This window comes from Abrus precatorius, unplaced genomic scaffold (genome assembly GCF_003935025.1).
Source record: "Abrus precatorius isolate BTA unplaced genomic scaffold, Abrus_2018 Scaffold7, whole genome shotgun sequence".
NCBI lineage: Eukaryota > Viridiplantae > Streptophyta > Magnoliopsida > Fabales > Fabaceae > Abrus > Abrus precatorius.
In genome coordinates, this window is record NW_020874417.1 from 5,931,158 (window position 1) to 5,955,606 (window position 24,449).

Sequence of the window (24,449 nt, forward strand, 5' to 3'; positions counted from 1 at the left end):
GTATTGGACTGCGTTTCTGAGGTTATCGTTGTGCCTTTATTGAGACTATCGCTACCCTGATTTATTCGGTGATTTAAAGATAGTTTATTAAAAATACTATTAATATTGTTATACTTTTATTAACTTTTTTATTTTTAATACTCTTTCCCGTTATTTTTATAAAAAAATAAAATAGAATATTTTTTAGTTTTTATTATAAAAATAAATAATAAATTGAAAACATATTAATTATTAAATTTTTTATACTCTTTTTTATTAATACTATTAATTGTACAAATTATTAACTATAATTATAGATATTTTTAAAATAAAATTTATATTTATAAAAAATGTAAGTGATTTAATTGTTTTCATTAGTTTAAAAATTTAGTTTTTTATTTTCTATAAGAAAATTGAAAGTAATATTAAATTTAAATATTCAAAATTGACATTTTTTATTAATTTTATAATTAATATTTTTAAGATACTAATAGTAAATTTATTTTAATTACACAAACCTAGAGAACAATAAAGTTTGTCATTATTTTATTGATGATGACATAAAAAACTGAAACAATATGTCAATAGTCCAGAGTAGATATCTATCGCATGAACAATGTTGTCATAAATATGAGAATTATCATTTCTAGTTACAGATCCATATCCAATCATGTAAAATCCCAACATAAAATCCCTTTATTTCTATTTTCTCTTACCGAGTCAATGTTTAAATGGTGGTTTAACACTAATATTGCGCTGCCTTCAACTGATTAAGCAAGTTTACTTGGAATCTTCAGATCGTTCCCAGAATTGAACATTTTCAGTAAAGTTACTACATCTCAAGCATTCAACTAATATGAATATCAAATCCAAGGTATTTTCAATTAGCTGATAGCTCTTGCTCTCTTCGGCTTTTCCCATGATGAGAAAGCACCTTTTCAAACCTTTTTGGTTGTGACCAACTTAATGAAATCAGTACTTGGTATAACTTTCTTTCCCCAGTGAAAGTATAAAAATTGAATTAATAGTGAAGAATACTCTCACACGCACGCTCACTCTTTTCTTCTTCTTCTTCTTTTCTTTTTTAAGGAACCATTATCATGGAATGATACAACGAAATTTTCATTGCAAGTGCAAGTTTCCAAGTTCTTTTGTTTTTTAGTTTTTTTTTTTTCAAGGCACTCCAAAAGAAGAAGCCCTATAAAAATCACCCAATCCACAATGCTAAGGACAAGAAGTGATCGGTCACCGACTCACCGCCTGCTCGCGATAAATTGAAAAAAGTTATATTATTTTCACAATTTTTATTATGTCATTGATTTTTTTCTCTCTTTTTATCGAAATAATTTATAAAAAAATGTATAACTTTTTTGTACAATTAACATTTCTCAAATTGAAATTTCATTGCAAGTTCCGATTTTTTTGGATTTCCCAAATTCCTTTGAACGTATCCTTTTAGCAACCGTCGTGGGTTGCATGTTTTAGGATCTCTTTTATTTCTAGTTTTCGTTACGTTATACTTTTTGTATTTTAAGTTTAATTGAAGTTTTAATTTAGTTATCTAATTTTTCAAATTTAATTTAAATCTTTAAATCTTTTTTGTGTGGTAATTTTTTTTTAGTTTTTAACTTAGCTTCGCTTTTTGATTTTTTTTACTGGAGAATGTTTTGGTATTTAGTATAAATATGAGTTTATAATAAAAAAAATTAACAATAAAAATTATAAATACATGAGATTTGATCAATAATGTAAAATAAAAATGATTGGCATGTATTTATAATAATAATAATAATAATAATAATAATAATAATAATAATAATAATAATAATAATAATAATAATAATAAGAAGCAAACATTGAGTAATTAATTAGAAATAGTTTCCTCATAGCTAAAAACTTAGTGGTAATTAAAAAATTTTAGAAGATAAAATAGTAAAATGTGTAAAAAATTATAAAATAAGAGTGTTCAAAATATTGCTATTTTAAAAACTTTTATTAAGTTAAAAGATAAAATAAAGTTAAAAGATTATGTTTCTTTGAAAAATTAGATTAAAGGAATAAATTATATATATATATATATATATATATATAATTGTAGTAAAATTTGAGTTAAACTTTGATGATTAAAATGAATAAAAAATAAAATCAAATCAAATTTTCACTTAAACTTAAAGTATTTTAAAAGTATAATTTAACTTTAATTTATTTTTTGGATTGCTATTTTTATTTTAAGTTGAAGTTACTGAAATGGAAACTTTTTTAAATTTCAAAACAATAAATTTTGTACACTTGTTATTTTGAGGTACTTGACCTAATTTAAATTGGTGTGTCAAGTAACGGGTTAACACAAGTTGAGCTAGAAAAGTTTGAAATGATTCAAACCTTTAAAATGATAATTAAGTTTAATTTTTTTAGATAACAAGCTTATGGAGACAATCTATTTTAAATTTTTAAATTTAAAAAAACTTATTTTAATACATATTAAACACAAAAGATTATATTAATAATATTATTTTTAGACGTATTAAAATTAAAAATATTAAATATCTATCTAAATATATATATTTTTAGAATCATCAAATCACTTTATTAACAAAATTAGAAAAAACTATAAATAATATTAAATATTTTTTAAAAATATTTTCACTAGTGTCTCAATTATTTAATTTATTTATAAAAAATCATTCTTCAACTGTGATATCATCATTCTCATTGTCCTCGTTTATATAATTACTATAATCCAATATCGAATATTTATTTTGTTGAAAATTTTTAATATATAATAAAATAAAAATTTTAATTTTATAAATATGAAATTTTAATTTAAAATAAATATTACAAAGATACATTTACTTAAAAATAGCGCAATATGGGCTGTGGGCTAGCCCATTTTGATCTTGTATGGATGTGAGTTTTAAATGGGCTAACTTAAAATGTTTATATTTATTTACTTTTTAATTTTAACGTTTAAAGTGTTTGTTTTCAGATATTTTAAAACCATCTCGCTGCATATAAACTTCGAAATATTTTTAACTTTAGAGTTTACAAAAGTAGATTATGTTTCTTAGAAGTTTATTTTAATTTATTTAAATAAGGTTTTAGATATAGTTTATTAAGATATTTTCAAATTTATTTATAAGTTATAAAAAAAGTTTATTTATTTTTTTATACTAATTTTTTCTTTTTATATAAATTTCTTGAAATATTTATCCAAATAAGGCCTTAATATTAATAACCCTTACAAAGTCAAGTTCAACTTGACCCACCTCTATCCCTAACGATAACAATTACATGATAATTTTGTGTTTTTATTTTAGACTCAATTATTATTTAAAAAATTTAAAAATATGTTACATTATTTTTATTAAGTAATTAAGAGAAATTATTTTTATTTTTAATTATTAAATACATTTATCTTTGTTATCTAATAATTATTTTATAAATATTAAGATGATGAATAAAAAATATTATGAAAACATATAAAAATACTCTTTAAAAAAAAAAAGAAACAAGCGATAATATGAAAGAAAATAAAATAAAAAAGCTTACATACTGTTAACTACATAACCGTATGTTGTTAGAGGCAGAGAAAATGAGCGAGTGGTTACGACGCACATGTAAGTTCAGTCAAGTAGGCATTGTCACGAAGACAACGGTGTGTGATTTGTGGGCTCTCCACGTATACGGATAAAGCATCCCTCGTGCCACATCAGCATCCCCTTCCTTCATTCTTTCTTCCCCTTTCTGTTTGGTCACGGAAACTCTTATACTCTTTCACTGTTTTCTCTCTGCGGCAACCGCGACTCAACTCTCCGTCGAATTCTGCTCCATCTACTACATGGCGGTTAAATTGCACAGCACCAACAACTTTCTCGCGTTAAGGTTATCGATTTCTCTATGTTTGTTTCCTTTGCTCGTTACTATTCCTGTTTGCTGAGTGAGTATGGAGGAAGCTAGGTTTTCCATATAGATTACGATTGAAACGCTTGTTTATTATATAGCATTCGCCTAAATTAGTTTGTGAGGGCAATTGCGATTCAGCTAGTGTTTCCTTTTCGCTTCGGTTTTCCCTATTTTGGTGTTCTTGTTTTTTGCTGCATGGAAATATGTGTTTACGAATCACTTCGATCGGTGCAAAAAGACAGATATTAATTATGACTTGCGATGCATAGTTTTCTTGCAAGTTTTTCAGGTGATAGTGATATGACTTTGTTGTATTATCGTGTTTGAGAGGTTTAGATGATACATGGATGTATTATGGGTTAACAGAGCAATTGGTAAAAATATTTAAAGTAGTGATGTAATAGGTTGCACCACCACCGTAAGAAATAGTGTATTAGTGTGGTTGAACTATTGCTCTTTGTTTTCATATTTATTGCATTCCTTTGAGCAGTGTTCTTGCATATAATGTTTTGTGTTTATCTGTGGCTGATTCTGATTGCTTATTGTTTGGCAGCTCTTCGAATTGTTGGCTTTCAAATGGTTCCCCTTACACGGGAAGAAAAGTGTCGGACTTGCATTTCTTACTATTGAGTAAATGGGGTAGTTCAAGAAAGGGATGCCTCATTCGACATGATTTTTTATCGAGCAGTAATCATGGTTTGGTGGGATCTAGAAATTGCTATCTGATGTTTTCTAAACCTAGAACGGGGGTGCGCCTACTCCCATTTGCCTCCTCTGATGATGGCGTGACTGTCAATGGGAGCCTCCAAGGTAGCGCCAGTTCAGACCTTGAAAAATTGAGAATGAAACTGAATAGGTCACTGGAAGATGACGAGTTCTGTGATGGACTTGTCCAAGCCTTGTATGATGCTGCCAGGGTTTTTGAATTGGCAGTTAAAGAGTATAAATCATACTCACGAATGTCCTGGTTTTCAACAGCTTGGCTTGGGTTTGACCAAAATGCCTGGGTGAAGGCATTGTCTTGTCAGGTATGGCACTGTTTTGACAGATATTATTGTGACTATTATTAGATAGTATTATTTGGGTCATATCACATGGAAAATATGACTGGTCATTGTGAATATGAATTTTTGACTGATAGCCTTTGCAATAGCATGTTATTCTATCGTCTACCTTGTGTTTGCTTAGCCAAAAACACACTAGATAAGTTGTAAAAGGAGGTGTTACTATAGGTTTTACCTTGCATGCCTTTTGTTGGTATTCTAATAAAAATATGCACCAAAATATGGCAGTAAACAAACACAGTTACAGTTATCAGAAGATGCTTTCCATTCTTAGTCATGTCCTTGAGAACATCAATAGTTATCAATCTTAGTGGTGGCACATAGCGGTCATCTTTGAAAATGCCATAGCTGGATAGTGAGATGGCCACTATTTTAAATATTATAATACAAACTAAATAATTTATGCTCCACATACAAATACTCAAAAAACAAAAAAATAAAATAAAGAAATTCATGATAAATAAGTTACAGTTTACACAAACAATCACCATCAATCTTGGAGCAATAAAAGCATGGTAATTAAGGTAAAAAAACTGAAAGAAAATGGTGAAATTAATAGAGAAAATGAACGAAATACATTAGATAAAAATTAGCGGAATGTGAACTGGGAAGTCTAAATGAAGAAGAATGAATGAAATAAAGGGAAGAAAATGGTTCTTTAAAGTGTGAAGGAATGGAGGTCAAAACAGATGTAATTATTTGTGTGAATTGTCAATGAAGAAGGGTTTCAAATACTACTGTTTCTGAAGCAAAAAATGTTTTAGAAAATCAGGGACAAATCACAATTTTTCCTAAAAAAAATCCTAAACATTGTCTCAGGGTTAAAATGGGTTTTTGAAGCCTATATCAAGGTTGGACAACAATAGTGTGTGAGAAGCTGCAATTTTGGCAGTCATTGAAAACTGCTCTGCTATTCAAATCCCATATCTTCCCAGGGCCGCTCTGCTCTGCTTCTTCACTACAGCACTCTATTGACTACTGTTCAATATCAGGGTTAATAGAGCATATTATCAGTCAATCATTGAGCTGCATACAGTGTCCTTGTGTTGTGTCTCTTCTGAGCTTTTTATCGTTGATACTAATTCATTTTCAGTAACTTAAAATTGTCATCAATAGAGCAGATATGCAGTGCATGAATATGGAAAGCTACTAATAATTTCTCTGTTCTGCCGACCAATAAAAGCATCATGTTGATTGTTATTTTTTGTAATTAGTTCTTGAACAGCTATTTTTTGTAATTAGTAATTTGTAGCCTGTAATGTAGTTCTATTATAAGAGAGGTTTTCTCAATGACATCTTGGGATCTATGTAGCTGACCACACCTAATGGAATTAGATTTTTTTGTTCTTGTATTGTAGTTCTATTATAGGAAAATAGCAATCGGAATTGCTCCATATATATCATTCAAATTCCTTGTACATTTGAATTAATCAGAATTACATTCACTATTTAGAAAACCTCTCCTTCAATTTGGCATTAGAGCCTAAAGCTCAATTCCATTTTTTTCATGGTTTGTGGAGGGGATCTGCATTGTTTTTGTGGTTTTGACTTCTGACCATGTGTTGCCTGGTCCAGCAAGCATGTGGACGGGGTTGTTGGAATGTTTCACATTGGCTGCCTCAATTATGGGGTATGGTTTATATACCTGTTGAGCAACTTTACTTTATGCCCAACTGGTTTTATGATGGATCTGACATGGTAACAGTCTTTACTCTTTATGATCAAGTGATCTAGAGTTTGATCCCTAACACCATTTTTTCTATTGAAGTTCAGCACAAGATAGGGAATCTTGTGCATCGTCCACTCTTCAAGCCCAAAAGTCTCTTGCATGAGGGTGTGTATTTGAAATATAATGTAAAACTAATCACGTGTCGTCACTAAACAGCTTAAGCTTTTGAGATAGTGGGTTCATGATGTGGTATTAGAGCCTATAGCCCATCTCCGTTATTTCTGTGGTTTTAGGAGGTGTTCTCCATCATTTCTGTAGTTTTTGCCATGTTTCGCCATGTATATTGGTGGTGTATATATATGCTTCATCATAAATTAATATGGGTAATGTTTTTTCTATTGCCTTTGCTACAAGAACTGTTACAATCTAAGGGTAACTCAGAAGTCACTTGAGCTCATTGTTTCCGAGTTTTCAAAATTTATGAATAACTGAGAAACAGGTTCTGTAAATTCTCCCAGGCTGCTGTTTACTCCTTATTGCATGCTGCAAGTGAAATTTCATCTCGAAGTGATGGCAGAGACAGAAATGTCAATGCATTTGTTCAAAAGAGGTATCATGTTGCTTTGCAATTTGATTGATTTTTTTTGTTTCTTTTGCATTCCATCAGACTTATTTATCAGAAGGAAATAAAAATCTATGCTAGAATTTGTGCGCTGTAATAGATGTACCAGAAAATTTGACTAGTAATTTGTTCATTTTATGTTTCATATTGTTAATGTGTGTATTCTAAAGCTATTTTACAAATGTTAATGTCAAATTCTGATGTTTAAAATATGTTTTTTTGTTTTCCTGATGAAAGCTAAAATTTATTGAATATTGTGATTTACGAGAGTGGATCAAGATCCTCTGCAGTTGATTTTAAACTGCAGATATTCCACTCTAAAATATTTTTTCATATTCAAGCAAAACAAACTTAAAGAAAATGTTTAAAGAATAAAGATTAGCCACTGTTGGGTATCCCATGCAATTCAAAAGTGATGTTGGGATCCAGTTCCTATGAGAATCATCTCGCTTGAATTTTTGGACGTGTTTAAGTGAGTAACTTGTGTTGTAAGTTTCATATCAAAGAGTCACACACTTATATTAAATATCACTCAATTTTCTACCCACACACAAGGTGATTGTATGGTTATGAAATATTTTGACTGCCTTTCAACCTTTCCTTGATTGTTATTGCTGTGTTTGATGGTTATTTTCTCTTTGCATCTTTGGGCCTAAAAGTTGTGCAATGTTGCATTGATTCAGTTTGCTAAGGCTATCTGCTCCCCTAGAGAGTTTATGTCGAGAAAAATTATCAGCCAAACAGCCTGAAGCATATGAATGGTTTTGGTCTGAGCAAGTTCCAGCTGTAGTGACATCCTTTGTTAATAAGTTAGAAGGGGATGGACGCTTTACTGCTGCCATTGCTTTGTATGTTTTCTATATATTGAGATATCAACTTTACTGCTCAGTTCTTGTACCTTCATATTATTATATTTATAGACAATGCATAAATGATCTTTTAACTGCATTCCCAGGTCTGGAAAAAATTTCAGCAGTGCAAGTGACATATCACTTCTCCTGCTTGCAATAACATGCATCGCTGCAATTGCTAAACTTGGCCCTTCCAAAATTTCTTGTTCACAGTTCTTTTCCATGATCACCGAGATAACTGGTAGTTTGATGGACATGCTGGTTGGTTTAATTCCTGTAAGTCAAGCATATAATTCTATAAAGAATATTGGCCTGCACAGAGAATTTCTTGTACATTTTGGTCCTCGAGCAGCAGCATGTAGAGTGAAAGAGAAGTGGGGTGCAGAAGAGGTGGTTTTCTGGGTAAATCTTGCTCAGAGGCAGCTGCAGCAAGCTATTGATAAGGAGAAAATATGGTCAAGACTGACGACATCTGAAAGTATTGAGGTTAGTTATATTCAAATTTAAAGAGAGCTTGGTTTTGACCCTTCTAGAGAGATTATGCTGGATTAGATGTCTAGAAATACAGATTCCGTTGAAATGACTACTCTTACATTTGGACTACCTCAGTGAAACCTATACTATGCTTGAAATTTTCTATTTTACAAATTCTTATTGATAATGTGGTTATGTTATTTTGTTTGCAACTTTTGTATTAACATCTGCATTTCATGACATTCTTGTTCTAGAAATTGTTTTGTTCGGGTGGGCTTCTAAAAAGTTCTATTTCTTAGTGTGTACAACAACCACTACGGCTTTTCCACTGTGAGGAAGTATTTCGTAATGTGTCAAAATGATTTTTTTATGTGAAAGAATATGTGTTAATATTGAGCTAAGTTTACTTTTTCTATTAAAAAGACTTGAATAACAGATACAAAACTGAGTTTCTGTTACTGATTGATGCGCAAGGCTCACAAATGTATAAATATATGTAGATGCCATGTATACAGTACAAAGAAATGAATCTTCAATATAAGAGATACGATACAACAATCTCCTGAATAAAGTTACTAGGAAAGATAGAAAGAACCAATAAATATCACATAATCAACAAAAAAATTCAAGAGAAAGAAACTTCTGAAATAAAATACAAAAGAATGAATAGATGCATTCAGTTGAGTATAATACAGTTAAATCCTCTTCCATTCATGTATGTGCTTTGTTGTAACACAATACTTCAATTGAATGTTAGCATAGTGCAGGTGTTGGAGAAGGATTTGGCTGTTTTTGGGTTCTTTATTGCTTTAGGCAGAAGTACACGGTCATTTCTTTTGACAAATGGTTTTGATACTCTAGATGATCCTGTTGAAGATTTCATCAGGTACAACCTCTATTATTTATGATTCCTTTTGTTAAAATATTGTTTCTTATTGTTTTAGGAGTCTTATCATGTTAGTAGATTTTGGGGTGGGCTTGTACTAGCTGAACTACACTAGTACTTGACCTAGATAATTAGAATAGGTAGGTGTATTTGGTTGATGTCTTTACACGCTCCATATCACTGTAAAAGTGTTTCTTCTCCCCTTTTTTTTCCATAAAATTCAGACTTAAACGACTTTATTTTTAACTTCGTTCTGCTTTCTACAAGTATTTGAGCATTCACTTATTTATATAACTATTTGGTACAGGTATCTTATTGGAGGTAGTGTTTTATACTACCCTCAGCTCTCATCTATTAGTTCATATCAATTGTATGTGGAGGTTAGTACTTATGGCCATTACATTTGACAGATATGCTTAATCATTAAGCTATTTTAACTGGTAAAAGCCTGTTAACTGCATAGGTAGTTTGTGAAGAGCTGGATTGGCTTCCTTTTTATCCGGGAATCACCAGCATTACAAAACAGTCACATACACACAGAAGTAAACAAGAAGGTCCTCCAAATGCTGAAGCAGTGCCCCAAGCTTTTGATGTTTGCTCTCATTGGATGCAGAGCTTTATTAAATACAGTACATGGCTGGAAAGCCCTTCAAATGTGAAAGCAGCCGAGTTTCTGTCAACAGGGTAACTGGCTCATTGTTTAATTATGGTTAGATAAGATACCAACTTATCTCATTAAATAAATTCTTTTATGTATCTTCTTTTATGTTAGGCACAAGAAGTTGATGGAATGCATGGAAGAACTTGGGATGATCAAGTAAGTTACAAATCATAGTTATCAATGTCAGATAGTGGCACATAACAGTTGGTCCCGAAAACAATAGCAGGATAGAACATCGAGGGATGACTGCTATATGCACGTAATTGCACACACATAATGCTCAAAACATACTCATAATTTCATAATTCATTGCATATGCATAATTGTGAACAAAAAATGATAGATTTGAGTAGTATTTAAGCAAAGTATACAAGCAAAACGGTAGGAAACAAAAAATGAGGTTTCTGGGATAATACCATGGCTAGATGGGAAATAGTGGTGTGGCTGGAAAATGATGGAGAAGAGAAGGTGACTTAGATGAGAAGATTCAAAGAGAGTGAGAAACAAAGAGCCGTTGGTGAAGAAAAAAACAGAGAATAGACATGAGTGGGGAATCCTATTATGGTACAACTCATCTTTTTCTACCAAAGAGCTAGTTTTGCACCAGGACCCCCATACAACAGTGCAGATACGTGCCAGCTAATTGTCTTGTATCAAGCCAACATTTTTTTGAAGTTATTAGTACCTACTTTGTATATTTTTATGGTTTTCACTATACTTCCAGGGTTGTGAAGCTGATTTTTACACTGATGGGTTTTTTATTCCAAAAGTTATGTCTTATTATTTTTGCAAAATGTGCAGGGATACAACATCGGAGAGTGATGCCAAGAAAGCAGTTCATAGACATAGATCTACAGTTCAGTCAACTATAAAAGAGTCAGGTTCTTTTGATGAGGTTTGATTCTGACTTTCAAAATTTGAATTTGTTTCATGTGCTGCTACCAAGTTTGTCAAATTAGTAAATTACTGGGATTAATGTCAACTCTGAAAATATTTGACCTTGAAGATTAAAACATTTATTTATTTTTCTTAAACAGTAAATAATGTTAGAATAGTGAACAGTTCATGTAGATGGTTTTTTTAAATCCTTTGTATATTGTATAACTAGATCTTGCCTGTGGATTGGAACAAGAATGGAAAGGATAAGAAGCTAGGTTATCCTATTTGACCTTATCCTATCCTATCTGATGCACCAAGTGAAATAGGATAAAGGTGCATTAGATAAAATATCAATAAGCTCTTGTACTATCTGTTGTTTTGTAAACAGTGGTATTGACAGTTCAAAAATATTTGCTTAAGACATTTACCCTGCTTCTGAAATTGAAACCCAAAAACCCAAAAACCCAAACAATAGTTGTAGGACTGGTGGTAAAGATTGAGGCAGTAGTGGTGTTAGAGATAGAATGAGTAGTTGCAATGTCAGTGACGACAGTGACAATGAGGTGGTACTTGAGGGTGAGGCAATGATTGTAGTGGTTTGAAGGTGGGTTGGCAGTAGACAGCAGTGTTGAAAATGGTGATGGTGTTGCTAGCAACTAGATTGTGGTGGACGGTGGTGGCATCAGTGAACTGGAGGTGGGATTTGTGGTATTACCTGATGGGATTGTTGTGGGTGTGTTTTATCTTATCATTTCTTGCTAATCACCAGGCTAGATAGAGTTATACAAGAAACTTGGGATAAAAGTACCAACTGAATAAGCTTGTATTATCCAACCTGTGTGGCATTAACTATCCAGTGGAGTTTGATTATCACTTTCACAATTTGAATTTGAGCCAAATGCTGCTTCTGAATTGGTTAAATTAGTTATTTTCTGTTGATTTGTGGTAGACCTATTTTTAAGGAATAAAGTAAAGAATAATGTAATTGGGGAACCTTTACGTTTTAAATTGGTAATTACTTGTGCTTCAATTAAGTAACTATCATGCTGTCACAGTATCAGTGTGTTATCATCTGCCATCAATGCCATGGCCACAAACATACAAAGTTGCAAACAGCAAATGACTACAAAGAATCAGGAACCTTAGATAGGGCCTAGTTAGCATGAAAAAAGGAAAAAGTGATTAGAAACTTATCTACTGCCTAGTTAGCATGGAAAAAAGGAAAACTATTTTGTTTTCTATATTTTGTCGTAGTTGGAGTTGGAGGATATGCTACTTTACTTATCACTCCGTAGAACATATACATTTGTTTCTGTTTTCAATTGTAACTGGGTAAAGAATCATGAAAAATATTGTATACATTTGTATGTACATATTTGTTGCTTTTTTATTTGATCCATAGAGGGACCTGAAAGATTGGTGATGTGTTCAACACAAAGTAATGATATAGAAGTCAGAATATTTGTAAAACATACATATTACAGAGAAACATACATAGTCCATCTTTCATACATACAAGATCACTGCTTAGACATTAGTCCATATGTGCAAAATTGATTGTTAATTCTAGTGGTGTTTTAAAAATTGAATTAGTCATTAAACACGCAAGTGATGGTTTATGATAGATAAATTAATAATTGAATATATTTTTAATGTTTTATAATATATTAAGTAATAAACTAATATAATTTAAATTTGCGTAAAATGATCATAATATGCATCCTATAAGAAATAGCATCAATAACAAGATACTAGATAATAATAATTCATAACTGAGCTTAATACATAAACCTTGGCTTTTGTATGGTTTAAAAGAAAATTTTGGTTAAAAATTTTTAAAAATTAAATTAAAAAACCTAAAAAATGATAACCAACTGATTCTTGATTACCAGCTTTGGATGGATTGGTCAGTCTTTCACTGGTTATGAAATTAGCCAGTCCTGTATGTTGTATGGACCAGACATCTGGCCAGTTCATTGGTTTTCCAGTTGAACTTGACAATCTGTTCCTGTGCCCCTCAAACTACCCGCCCTCCCAATTCCTTAACTTTGGTTTTAAATACATGTCTGCCCTTGTATGCATGCTGGTGGTGTGACCCAACAAAAAGTTGTGGGGCTGCTTTGATCCTTTCTGTTCTGTGTTGTATAAATTTCATTGCTGAACCTATCAAATTTCATGCTTCATACTTAGATTGTTCCCAAACCTTTTCTTTTGATGTATCTCATTCTTGTTTATACCTTCTCTTGGAATGCAATTTTCAGGCATTGAAAAGTGTTGAAGAGGCTGTGATAAAACTTGAAAAGTTGCTTCAAGAGTTGCATGTGTCAAGCTCTAGTTCCGGAAAAGAGCATTTGAAAGCAGCCTGTTCTGACTTGGAAAAAATAAGAAAACTTAAGAAAGAAGCTGAATTCCTGGAGGCATCTTTCAGAGCTAAAGCTGATTCTCTGCAAGAGGTACACCTTCCTCTCTCTCACCAGCCTCCTTTATGAATTCTTTGGAACAATGCATAATGGATATCCACCTTGAAACTATTTTAACTCTTCAATGACTGCCCTTTTTTGTTTGTTGATTTCTTTTCCTTGTTTTCCCTGAAAGCAGGGATCTTCTATTCTGGTTTCTAGCTCCAAATAATTGTGTGGATTTAACATTGTCATTTATCGTGATTGTTTATATTTCTTTATGTACATGGACAAATCCAGAAATTATCGGGACCAATTATAGAAGTTAATTGGCCTTGCATGCATTTCATTTGTTGTCTATAGATGTCGAATTGGTTCCTAAATGGAAATTAATATGGTTATTTTCGTCAGTTAAAAGATTAATCTGGTGCAACTTGAAGGGCCATATTGCTGCTTATAAATAGAGGACCAACATGATGATTATTGTGTATTTAAAAGGTCAAAATGGACATTTACTTTAAATTAAGATATTTGAATGTAAGTTTAGGAGTTTCATTCCCTAAAAAGTGAATGTGCCATACATTAATAAAAGTTAAGCTCAATACTTTGTTTGAGCTGTCTCTTTTGATAAAAGTTTATTTTTGTTATTTGTTTATTGAATTGGTAGACCAAATAACCTATAGAATAGTACACACTTATTAACTTAAATGGCACTTTAATTTTTCAAGTTTACAAATTAATACAATAGTATTTATATAAAAAATGAAATGCAGATGGGGGAGGCAAGAAGGTGGTCATGCCTCCCTTTGCTTTGCTTTCATCCCTGAACTTAGATCTTGAATTCGTGATCTTCTTTGTATGTATCTTTGCTTAAAAATTTGGTGAACATTGATGCAACTTTGGTAGTATGCTTGGTTAATGCAGTTTTCTTCTTGTCATGCCTCTGGGTTGTACTATCATTTCCTTGCACAATAGTCTTGTCTTGCTTGACTTATCTGTATACTAGTCACATGCTTGCTTTTTGAGGATCTCTGTTTTATTGTCAATTATGTTTCTATTATACATATTCAGGGGGTTAATGATGGTCAGACCTATGCACCAGTTCGTGAAGAGGATGGGTATATAAAAGGGAAAGGCAGAAAGAATACTAATTTAAGGTTGGACAGGAGCAAAAGGTATGAAGTGTTTAGTATATTTTGGCTTGTTTATTTTTGTGTCTAGTTATTGGTTTCTGAAAAGTACCATTGCCAGCTGTTAATTTCTTCTGCTTTTGGGGGATTTTTTTTCCCTCATTAGATTTCATATCAAATAATTTTTTTTTTCAGAAATGCTGGAAAATCCCGTGGATTCTTGAACATCTTTGTACGTCCTGTTGCCAGAAAGTCTGATCTGGAGTCCAATGTGGAGGCTTATGTATGCATTGTCAACCTTATATTTTGATGATGTTAATTTTCTTTTTATATCTTTGGTGTAACATAGCTCATAACTGTCTATTTGATTTTATTTTTCTTGTGTTAAATATGTATTAGCATAGCATGTTTATTGTAACTGTTTTTTATTGTTACAAGTTCTTCATTAGTTGTCTTCTGATCTTGTCTAATTATAATCAATTTTGAATCATTTAAATGAGAAAAAAAATCACTATTTGATTGGCAATAAAGATTATATTGGGTTTGTAGTCTAATTTTAGGCAATAAATAGTCTATTAAAATAAATGACTTGACATTCTAGAAAAATGGGAAGAGAAATCCCTTTAAATTAGATACGTATTGGGTATTAGAGTGTTATAGTGAGGAGGATACTTGAATCAAATTGCTGAAATTGCATGATATGGCTGTTTCATTGCATTTGCATCAAGGAGAAATGGGCACTGTGCTGCTCCCTTGTGCAACCCACCCTGTTTCAGGCCACTTGAGGATGAGCCTCTGTTTCACCCTGCCTCTGCTCGTAGGCCACCAAATCAGGCACTTAAATGTTATCACAGATATAGATTGTTTCAATTTGCAAATGTCAGTATGTAAACTGGCTTTGTGCTGCATTTGGTTTGATCACTATTTTTTCTAATTAGTGGGTGGATACTGTGTTGAGCTTTAAGTAACATGGGCGTGCTATCTTGTTTGAAGGAAAATAATAATGAACAATCTGCAGCAAACTTAGGGGTTGTGGACCAAGAACCCAATGAAATCCGCCGCTTTGAGCTTCTGCGAAATGAGCTAATAGAACTTGAGGAACGGGTCCAAAGAAGTGCCTATCAATCGGAAGAGAATGAAGTACGTCTGAAACATTCAATAAGTTACAAGTTTATGATTTTATATTGCATATAAAATTTTTGCTCGGTAAATGCATTATTAATAATCATCCCACCTACGTTCATCCTAATTCTGTTTCTATCTTAACATCTTGCTTATTGATTTATGAGGCTTTTGTTTGCAAACTTTCTCAGGGGTTGAAGCTGAAAAGCTATTTATAAAATAGTAGATAACTAGATATAGATTTTTGAAACTGTCTATTGCTTTTGGCTTGGGATACATGTTTTGTTGTCTTCACCATCCTTTCTTTGTTATCTTTGATTCATCTAGTGCTTCTTTAGTCACTTTCTTGATATATAGTCTTTGTATCAACTGATGATGCAAAGGCTTTCCACTGACAATCCAGACCAGACACGGGGAATGTTAAAAATGATATATTCTTGTCTAAGTGTTTTTGGGTTTCGAAGTTTGAATTTGAAGCCTTTGCTCTGTGCTTAATGCTTTTGATTGGACCTGCTGTCATTGGTACTGACTACTTTGTCTTTATCTATATGTCCTTCTCGTTAAGTTTATTTTTCCTGTACTCTTCTTTTAGATTGAACATTGTATATTGCTTTTATAGGATTTACTGGTTATTGATGATGGTGCCCGTTATAGTGATGATGCTGGGGGCGTTCAGATAGCCAGGGTTCAGAAGAAAGAAAATATCCTGGAAAAATCATTTGGCAAACTAAAAGAAACAGGAACGGTATGATTAGGCTGGTGGCTTTTCTTGGAAATATTATCTTGGTATATTTGGTTTATGGATTCATCTGCATCATCTCATTGATCAGATGAAGCCACTTCTTTTTTGCCCTGGCAACTTCTCTATAAACTGAAAAAATTGGCTGGCATAATATATGTTTGTACAGTGTCTTTGATAATATTCACAATATCCCCATGAAAATTTGAAATTAAGTCATCTGATATTCGATTTTAACATCAGAGATCTTAATTCTTCTACTCAATAAGCAGGATGTCTGGCAAGGAACTCAACTTCTCGCCATTGATGTTGCTGTTGCCATGGGTTTACTTAGAAGGGCACTGATAGGGGATGAACTGACTGAGAAAGAGAAAAAAACACTTAAAAGGACCTTGACTGACATGGCTTCAGTTGTTCCTATTGGCGTTTTAATGCTTCTTCCAGTGAGTTGAACACCTTTTCTATTGTTGCCATCATCTATATCTGCATCACATCTTGCTTAGGCTAGAGAATCATATTGTTCATTCATAATCACAAAAAACCCATTAAAATTAGGTTAGGGTTCTAAAGCATTATCTTGTTTAAATATGGGTCTTCTTCATCGTTTTCACCCCCACTCACTAGTTGGCAAACCAAAATTTAAAAAGAAACAAAACTTATATAAACAAATCTTAATATTCAACCCGTAATTTGATTTCTTATTTAATGATTTTCGTTGCAAATGATGATATTAATTTACTTAGAAAATAGTATGTCATGTTTGTATGCATTTAATATGGGTATTAGTGTCTAGGAAGTTGCACTTAATTAATAGTCTTCACTTAATCTATTAAGAGACTAAAGATATATGAATGATATACCAAACCCATGTACTACACATTCGACTAAATAAGAAACTGTTTCATTCTGAAAGTTCTCCCTTTTTCTTTAAATTCTCTCCCTCTAAATTCAATGTTTTTTCTTCTTACTCATTTGTAATTCTTAAGTTTTTCTTGAATTTATTTATTCTATGGGTGTGATAGACGGACTCGTTTAACTCATCAAACATAAAGGCTAGGTTGGGTTGATTAATTAACAGTCCCATATACATACGTACCAAGGGGTGAGGTGAAATGCATGGGGCTCCCACTGTTGAGAGGTCTATGGAGGGTCAGATTTCTGTAGTCTTATCCCTTGGGTGGAAAGGTTGTGTTGGCGATTAGAACCCATGATCACTATCATAAGGGTAGCAACCTTTCAATTGTGCTAAGGTGTCGCAGAAGATTTAGACACAATATTCTTATCGAGGATTAATAACCCAACAAGCTTAAACTACTTGGTTATGACTAATGACTTATGAATAGCTTTATTAGTTCTTTAACATGCCCCCTCATGCAAGGCACTTTGAGTTTGGAGTGTGTACAATGCCAAAGGCCATTACTACCATGCACTTTGGCCTGAATTTTAACTTTTGGTCAGAAGAGTGGAGGCAGCAAGGATTAAAACTTAAAAGAGGCTCTGATATCCTATCAATGTCTAACTTTGGTTATATTTCTTGCAAACCTTTTGTCTTGAAGTATGGACATTTTGCAGCCTACTTCACCACATACTGATTTCTTTTTTCTTTTTATGCAATTAGTAGATCCAGAACACCAAAGGACTTGGATCAACTCTCCTGAAAGCTTGAGTTGTTAGTTAAATACTCCATAAATGGCTTTATCATGTTCTAACCAACTCCCTGACTTGAGTAAACATGGCAATGCACCAGCCCCTTTATACCACATGTTGAAATTGGTTTTCTTAGATCAATGTGAGCAAACATTGATTAAACTCTAGATCACTGAATTGTGGAGACTTAGATACTATGTTAAGGACTAACACTCCTAAAAGTAATGCTATTAAGTGAAGGATTATGAATGACATTATTAGTATATCTCTAAGTTATTTTAATACTGTTTGTGAATCAATGGCAATTAATTTATTGATTCTGCGGATGCAAGAGATTCTTGCTTCCTCCAATTATTTTTCCTAGTGAGTATGACTCTGCCAAACATGGTATGATCAATTAATAGTTTTTTTTTTTTTTTTTTTTGGCGTTAATTCGTCTTCCTCCTATAAATATTGAACTAGAAAGATAAGATAAAGAACTCTTTACTTATAGAAAATGTAAAAGAGAAAAAAAAATGAAATAAATGAACATATTGGAATTTCATATATTTTTATTTCTTGTGCATAGAAAATTATCTCTCCAATGTTAGATGTGGCTCTTTCCTTAGGCTAATGGTCCAGTGTAACCTACTAAGGAAGACAATGTTTATTTTGCACAGGTTACTGCCGTTGGGCATGCAGCAATGTTGGCTGCTATTCAGAGATATGTACCATCTCTAGTATGCACACGATGACTAGCTGTTTCATTTTTCCATCTCCTATTCAGATGTTAATTCTCCAATAATCATGTCATTAGGATTACTAAACCTTCTTTCTTCCAGATTCCATCCACTTATGCACCAGAAAGGTTGGATCTCTTGAGGCAGCTGGAGAAAGTGAAGCAAATGACAGCCAGTGATATGGGCACAGATGACGAAGTGGATGAAGTTAAATGATCAGAAGCAATGCCGATTTATGCATAGCTAGCAAAACTTAACATTCTTTGTGGTCTGATGAAAATTGGACTGGCTTTGTTATTCACTTTCTGGAAAGTTTCTGATGCCATATTTCTCCGATAGGAGTTGAGCATAAAGAAGTTCGTTCCAGGTGTCTGGAACTCCTGGTAAGCACCAGTGGCTACAATCCTGTGGGGCATCAGGCGGAGTGCCTGGCTCCCGATACTTGGAAGGGTGCCCATCTTTCCTCAACTCTGAAAGATATGTGATGTTCAAAAAGTGGATTTTCCAGCTGCCATATTGCATCTGTTTGACAACATCAGATATAAATATGTTATAATATGGTTCACTTTCAATTTTTGTAGGGTCGTTTTCTGGTTCTGTTTCCATGTCACAGTATCCTCCTTCATTCCATGTGCCATTCCTGCAATTTCACTGTAGAGTAAAGATTCTTGTCCAAATGTAATCCGAAGCCAGTCCCAGTATTCTAAGGCTTGCCTCAGCTTGTCATCCAAACCCCGCACCCCCAAATACATAAACTTTTAGCTATATTAAAAAATATCGCTAGAATATTGGGGAGAAGGGGATAAAAAAATCCGATTTCATATCCATAAATGATTTCCAAGTCAAGTGAAGAGAGTTATAATTTTAGTTATACAGCTGTGTTTTAGCATCCAATTTTTATATAATTTTATCATGGGGTGGATGGCCAGAAGAAATCACGAAAATATGTAGGATGAGTTAATTTGAGCAAGAGTTTTGAAGCGAGTTAACATGCCTCTTGTTTGGCCGAAAACAAAAGGTCTTGTTACTTGAAATATTTTTGCTGATGAACTTCCTATTTTTTCTGCCCGATGACTGCTTTTGTAATCCCAAGCTGCATCTTTCTCTTTTTAGAGAACAATACTGGACATTATACGTATCACTTCCTATCTACGTTTTCACCAACTTAATACATTTGGGCTTTACATAGGTTTTACATTACCTTACCTAAACTCTGCTTTGGTCACTTAAAGAGATGTGAGTGATGTGACCCAAGCATTTTCATATGCATACTTTTGAAAAGAGTCGTTCTTTTTTTTTATAGCATATTTTTGTAACATTTTTCTAAAATTCATTTTTTCAATCTCTTATCTTTTTTTAGATATATTACTAATCTCACACTTTCTCTCTCTTAATTTCTCTTAGTTGTAGAAAAGGTTATAGAAAAGTCAGTAGAAAAATAAATGTTTTGGAAACTAACTTCTGTTGGGCAGGCAGCCCCGAAGAATTTTGTCCAAAACTGCGGTTATTCATTTGGATCGTGTCTAGGCCTCTCTCAATGCACGAAAGGTTTTAAGGTGTTAAAAAAAATGTTAGAACTATTTCTCTTATGGCCGTGTCGTCGGGAATGTTTTACTTTGTCAGTATCAAAGAGAAAAAATTGTGCCAATGTACTACTTGCCTGTAATGAACGGAGGAATAGCTACGAAAGAAGACGAGACTCCTCCTAGGATCAAGATTACCCAATGCCCATGACTTCCATGCCTGTAAGGATCTCCTAAATGCTTCTTTTACGTTCATGGTCATATTTACCTTCCCTCCTTCCTGGAAGTAGCTACCCCTGCACAATTTAAGGAGCTCGTTTAAATGTGTTATTTTCGATCGTAAAACATATTTTACAAATATTTACATTATTTAACATAAGATATTCGGAAAATATTTTTGTAAAAGGAAGTTTTTTTTTTTAAGCTTTTGAGCTCCTAAAAATATTTTGACGACATACTGAAGCTGTTTTTGAAAAAACACTTGTTAATCTATCTATATATATATAGTGCTGGCTTTTGAATCAAAGTTTATTAAGAAAATAGCCAGCACTAAATTTGAACAACTAAGAAAGTCAGTGATCTAAGAAGAAATGGTTGTGGTTGTTCCTACGTCTTGGAAGTTTTGTCTGGGTTCCACCAATGGCCGGAATTGAAAATAAGAACATCTGCTCCAACCCACTTATTGGAATACCAGTGCAACTCGTCAAGCCTGATAGTCGCTCGGACTTGATTGGATGAATTGGGAGGTGGACGACCTGTAATGCACAAGAAGGGTGTCCTGTAGTACTCTACTGTCACGTTGTATTCCTGAAACTTCATGGCCAGGTAGCCCTTGTGTTTGCTTATGGGACTTCCATTCACTTCATATATTTTAGACAGGTTAGAGACCCCTTGTGTCAACATGCACAGTAATGACTCCCATTGGTTTCTGCCTACGGAATCACCCGCAAATACAATGCGCCCATTGCGACTCCTCTCTAGAAGGTCACTGGCATTGAATCTGAGTTACATCACGATAACATCAAGAGAAGTTGTTATCAGCCACTCATGAGTTTTAGAATGTAGTAATGTACCATACAAATTAAGAAAAAATTGCAATGGGTAGCTAGCTAGTCAGTTATATTTATTGCTATTTGGGGTGGGGAAGGTAGAATTATAATGTCAATCTCGAAGGTTACATGTTCAACCATTGTATTTCGTTTGGGCACTACCAGTTTCATTTGTTGAGCACTAGTGTCATGTTCATAGGAGGTTAAACCACACAACAATTATATAGTATTAGACTCAATTCTCCCTTACACTTCTGAAAGGTACACCCTCACTTAACTATTTTTGTAATTGGAAAAAAAAAAAAAACTTGGAAACTGTTAGACATAATTCGAAAATAAAATTGGTCTTAGTTATGATGTTAAAGGTTATGAGTTGTCATAGTATCAATACTAGTTATGTGAAGAGTTAAAAAATTATTATTTAACTTTTATTTCCTTTAAAAGTGTGACACTAATTAACATTGATTAGCAATTACGTTTGACAACCTAAGGGTTACTCTTAGCTTAATATAAATGGAGAATCATACTCTTATATCGTGTGCTAAAAGCAATAAAAATTCGCTTTTTTTATATTTTCCTCTTCCTCCAACACAAATCCACATGAATCCATATTATTGTCGACAATATGAGATTTTATTTTATCACAAATGTACACAGACCCTTTGGAAAACGGATCAAGAATACATACATATACATAACCACGCATGAAAATATGCAGCAAAGAGTGCATGACACGATGATGCCGACGTATATATACTAACGCGCAAGTCACATACCGGGGAATGTTACAGCCATCAGGTTGCCATCTCCACTTACGAAAACCTCCATATTTGCGTCCGTTTTGGCTGCAACGGAATCCGGGATCAAGAAAGGGACAGCTTTCGTCGTATAATCGATGTGGGTATTTTTCATCCCACACCCAACGACCTTTGGAATAATCGCAACCTTCGATGAATGTCGATTTCTTTGAATTATTGATTAAGAAAGCAAAGCGAGAAAGAAACTGTCGATCGGGGTACACAAAGTTGAAAAATAATATGGAAGACGGTAGGAGTACGAGAAAAGAGAGTGTATATATTGATTCTCTCTTCATTTTCAGATTCTATTGAAGTTATGTGACAATAAAAAAAATATTATTTAAGGGTAAAAATATGAAAATGTATTTTATTATTATTATTATTATTTTGTTGCAGGTTGTTGCTTAAGTTGTTTTAGAGGGTTGAAGGAAGATCCAAAAGAAAAGGGTGCACGAGTGATTTTACTTTGTTGAAAGTCCAACCTTTTTTTTCTCCCCCGCAGTGAGCTGGAATTCACGTGACTTTCATCATTATTTTTTGTTTTCTTTATTATTATTATTCCATGTACAGCTATTATATAGAGCTAATATTTCTAGTGTAGTTGTCATTAGCTAAATATTCCCTACTTACGAGATTATTGTTTTGACTAATTAATCATCTTCCCCTCCCTCCAATGTCTCACGTCTGTTATCTGTTTAATTTAGACTTCTTTCATTATTTAATATTCAATATGATGAAAATTAAAATCCACAGAATTGGTTTTGTGCGTGTTCCTCCATTTTTCCGATCTTCAACATCTTCATGGCATTAGAGCTGGTTCAAACATGTCTCTGTTGACACGACTCATGGAAGGAAGGAATGCTTCCTTAGCTTCTTAGTTTTCACATCATCGTTAATTTATCCGTTCTTTTCAGCTCATAAGATGGAAACTACTTACTGTGCAAATGAACAAACTCTTTTTTTTTTTTTTTGAATTATGACTTTTCTAGCATCCAAATAAGCCCTACAAAATATCTCTTTTAACTAGTTCAATCTTGTAAAAGATTAAGACTCTTCTCAAATGCTTTCTCTTTTTTTTTTTTTTCTCTTATATATAAATAATCGAATTTGCTAATTTCAGTGTTATAACTGAATTTAGTATGTAAATATAGTAATTTTTTTATTAATAATAAAAAATATATAATATTTATTATACTTTTTATTCTCAAGATGATAATTTTTTAAAACATTTTTAATTAATTATTCTCAATATATATCTAACATTTTTCATAAATATTTTTTTCTCTCCAGTTTGGAGGTGAATCTTATCCTATCCACCGGTACTCAATTTCATTCTTATATTTTACCCTTCTCTAAACTTGTATTGAAAATCTAAATGCTTCAGTGTTTTTACGGTCGACATGAAAGCCTCTGGTCATTGAGATTCCAATTACTTTTTTTTTTTTTATGGGTATTGATCATTTGGCAATTCTTTTAGGGGGCGTGTCACATGGTACTTAGATCCTTATCCATTGTGTACGACATGGTAATTATGAAAAGTTAGAAACACTAAACGCAAAATGAATTCCTAAAGAATTAAAAATTTAATTTCATGCACATGTGCATCACACAAAGCCTCCCTCCGTTTGATATAAAACCCAGTAATAGTTTGCATAAAAAAATGTCTACTACCCACCCGCTTCATCTCTTTAATTCTCCATACAACCGTGGGTAATTGTTTTCGCAGCAAAGTAAACAAACCAAAATACTACAACCTCTTCCCGATCACCCCTCTCCCAATCAACAGATTCAGCTTCAAAACAATACAAAATAATTTACTTTCATTGTCACTTAAGTGCCTTGTTTTAACAAAAACAAAACAACAAAATTAATAATAATATCACAAAGAAAAAACTCATTAAAAAGCAAATGTGAATCAAACAAATGAGACTCAAAATACAGTCACATAAATTTAATGTAAAATTTTAAAGAAAAATAAGATTTAATTTTTCTTGAGATCGAGTGTCATTCCTTTCCTTTGTCATCATTGATGGAAAATTCACATAAAAATTCTCCTAATTTATAATGTCGTAATATTGCGATCATTTTCTTGCAATAGCTAGAATTTCTAATCTGTTTCACCAATTCTTTTCACCTTTTGCAGAATCTAGAATTTCTTGTACTTATAGTAAAAATTATCAATAATATAAATAGAATTAAACTACGGTTAATAGATAAATGATATTTGAAAACAACACATTGGTAATGATATATTCCTTTTAACTTTTATTATTGATGTGACCAACGTTCATGAAAGTATTGTCATAAACTTCACTTATGACAAGTAGGGTTGTTTT

General features: G+C 32.6%; 2 protein-coding genes across 8 annotated transcripts; one reads left to right on the forward strand and one right to left on the reverse strand.

Annotated features, from left to right (window-relative positions):
• Positions 1–3,540: 3,540 nt before the first annotated feature.
• On the forward strand, positions 3,541–20,175 carry LOC113872737. 7 transcript variants are annotated; one of them, XR_003505910.1, is made up of 19 exons: positions 3,574–3,861; positions 4,436–4,910; positions 7,134–7,225; positions 7,921–8,085; positions 8,193–8,574; positions 9,330–9,448; positions 9,756–9,828; positions 9,912–10,132; positions 10,221–10,265; positions 10,911–11,004; positions 13,250–13,441; positions 14,459–14,562; positions 14,713–14,800; positions 15,511–15,657; positions 16,259–16,384; positions 16,651–16,821; positions 18,685–18,744; positions 18,847–19,127; positions 19,326–19,853. XR_003505910.1 is itself a non-coding variant. In XM_027510530.1 (19 exons), exons 3-19 carry the CDS (start codon positions 6,527–6,529, stop codon positions 18,958–18,960), a joined length of 2,244 nt encoding a protein of 747 aa, XP_027366331.1. In that variant the 5' UTR covers positions 3,701–3,861; positions 4,436–4,910; positions 6,522–6,526; the 3' UTR covers positions 18,961–19,317. The 7 variants fall into 7 exon arrangements, 6 of the variants coding, with proteins under 6 accessions (XP_027366327.1, XP_027366328.1, XP_027366329.1 ...); XM_027510530.1 differs by lacking the exon at positions 19,326–19,853 and adding an exon at positions 6,522–6,576 and having other exon boundaries at positions 3,701–3,861; positions 7,115–7,225; positions 14,477–14,562; positions 18,847–19,317; XM_027510531.1 differs by adding an exon at positions 6,522–6,576 and having other exon boundaries at positions 3,734–3,861; positions 18,847–19,446.
• On the reverse strand, positions 19,014–22,409 carry LOC113870907 (protein trichome birefringence-like 8). Its single transcript, XM_027507450.1, has 4 exons — positions 22,093–22,409; positions 20,878–21,267; positions 20,405–20,563; positions 19,014–19,384 (listed from the first exon to the last, which is right to left on the reverse strand). The coding sequence occupies exons 1-4, from the start codon at positions 22,407–22,409 to the stop codon at positions 19,039–19,041; spliced, it is 1,212 nt and encodes a 403-aa protein (XP_027363251.1). The 3' UTR covers positions 19,014–19,038.
• Between the last annotated feature and the right edge of the window lie 2,040 nt (positions 22,410–24,449).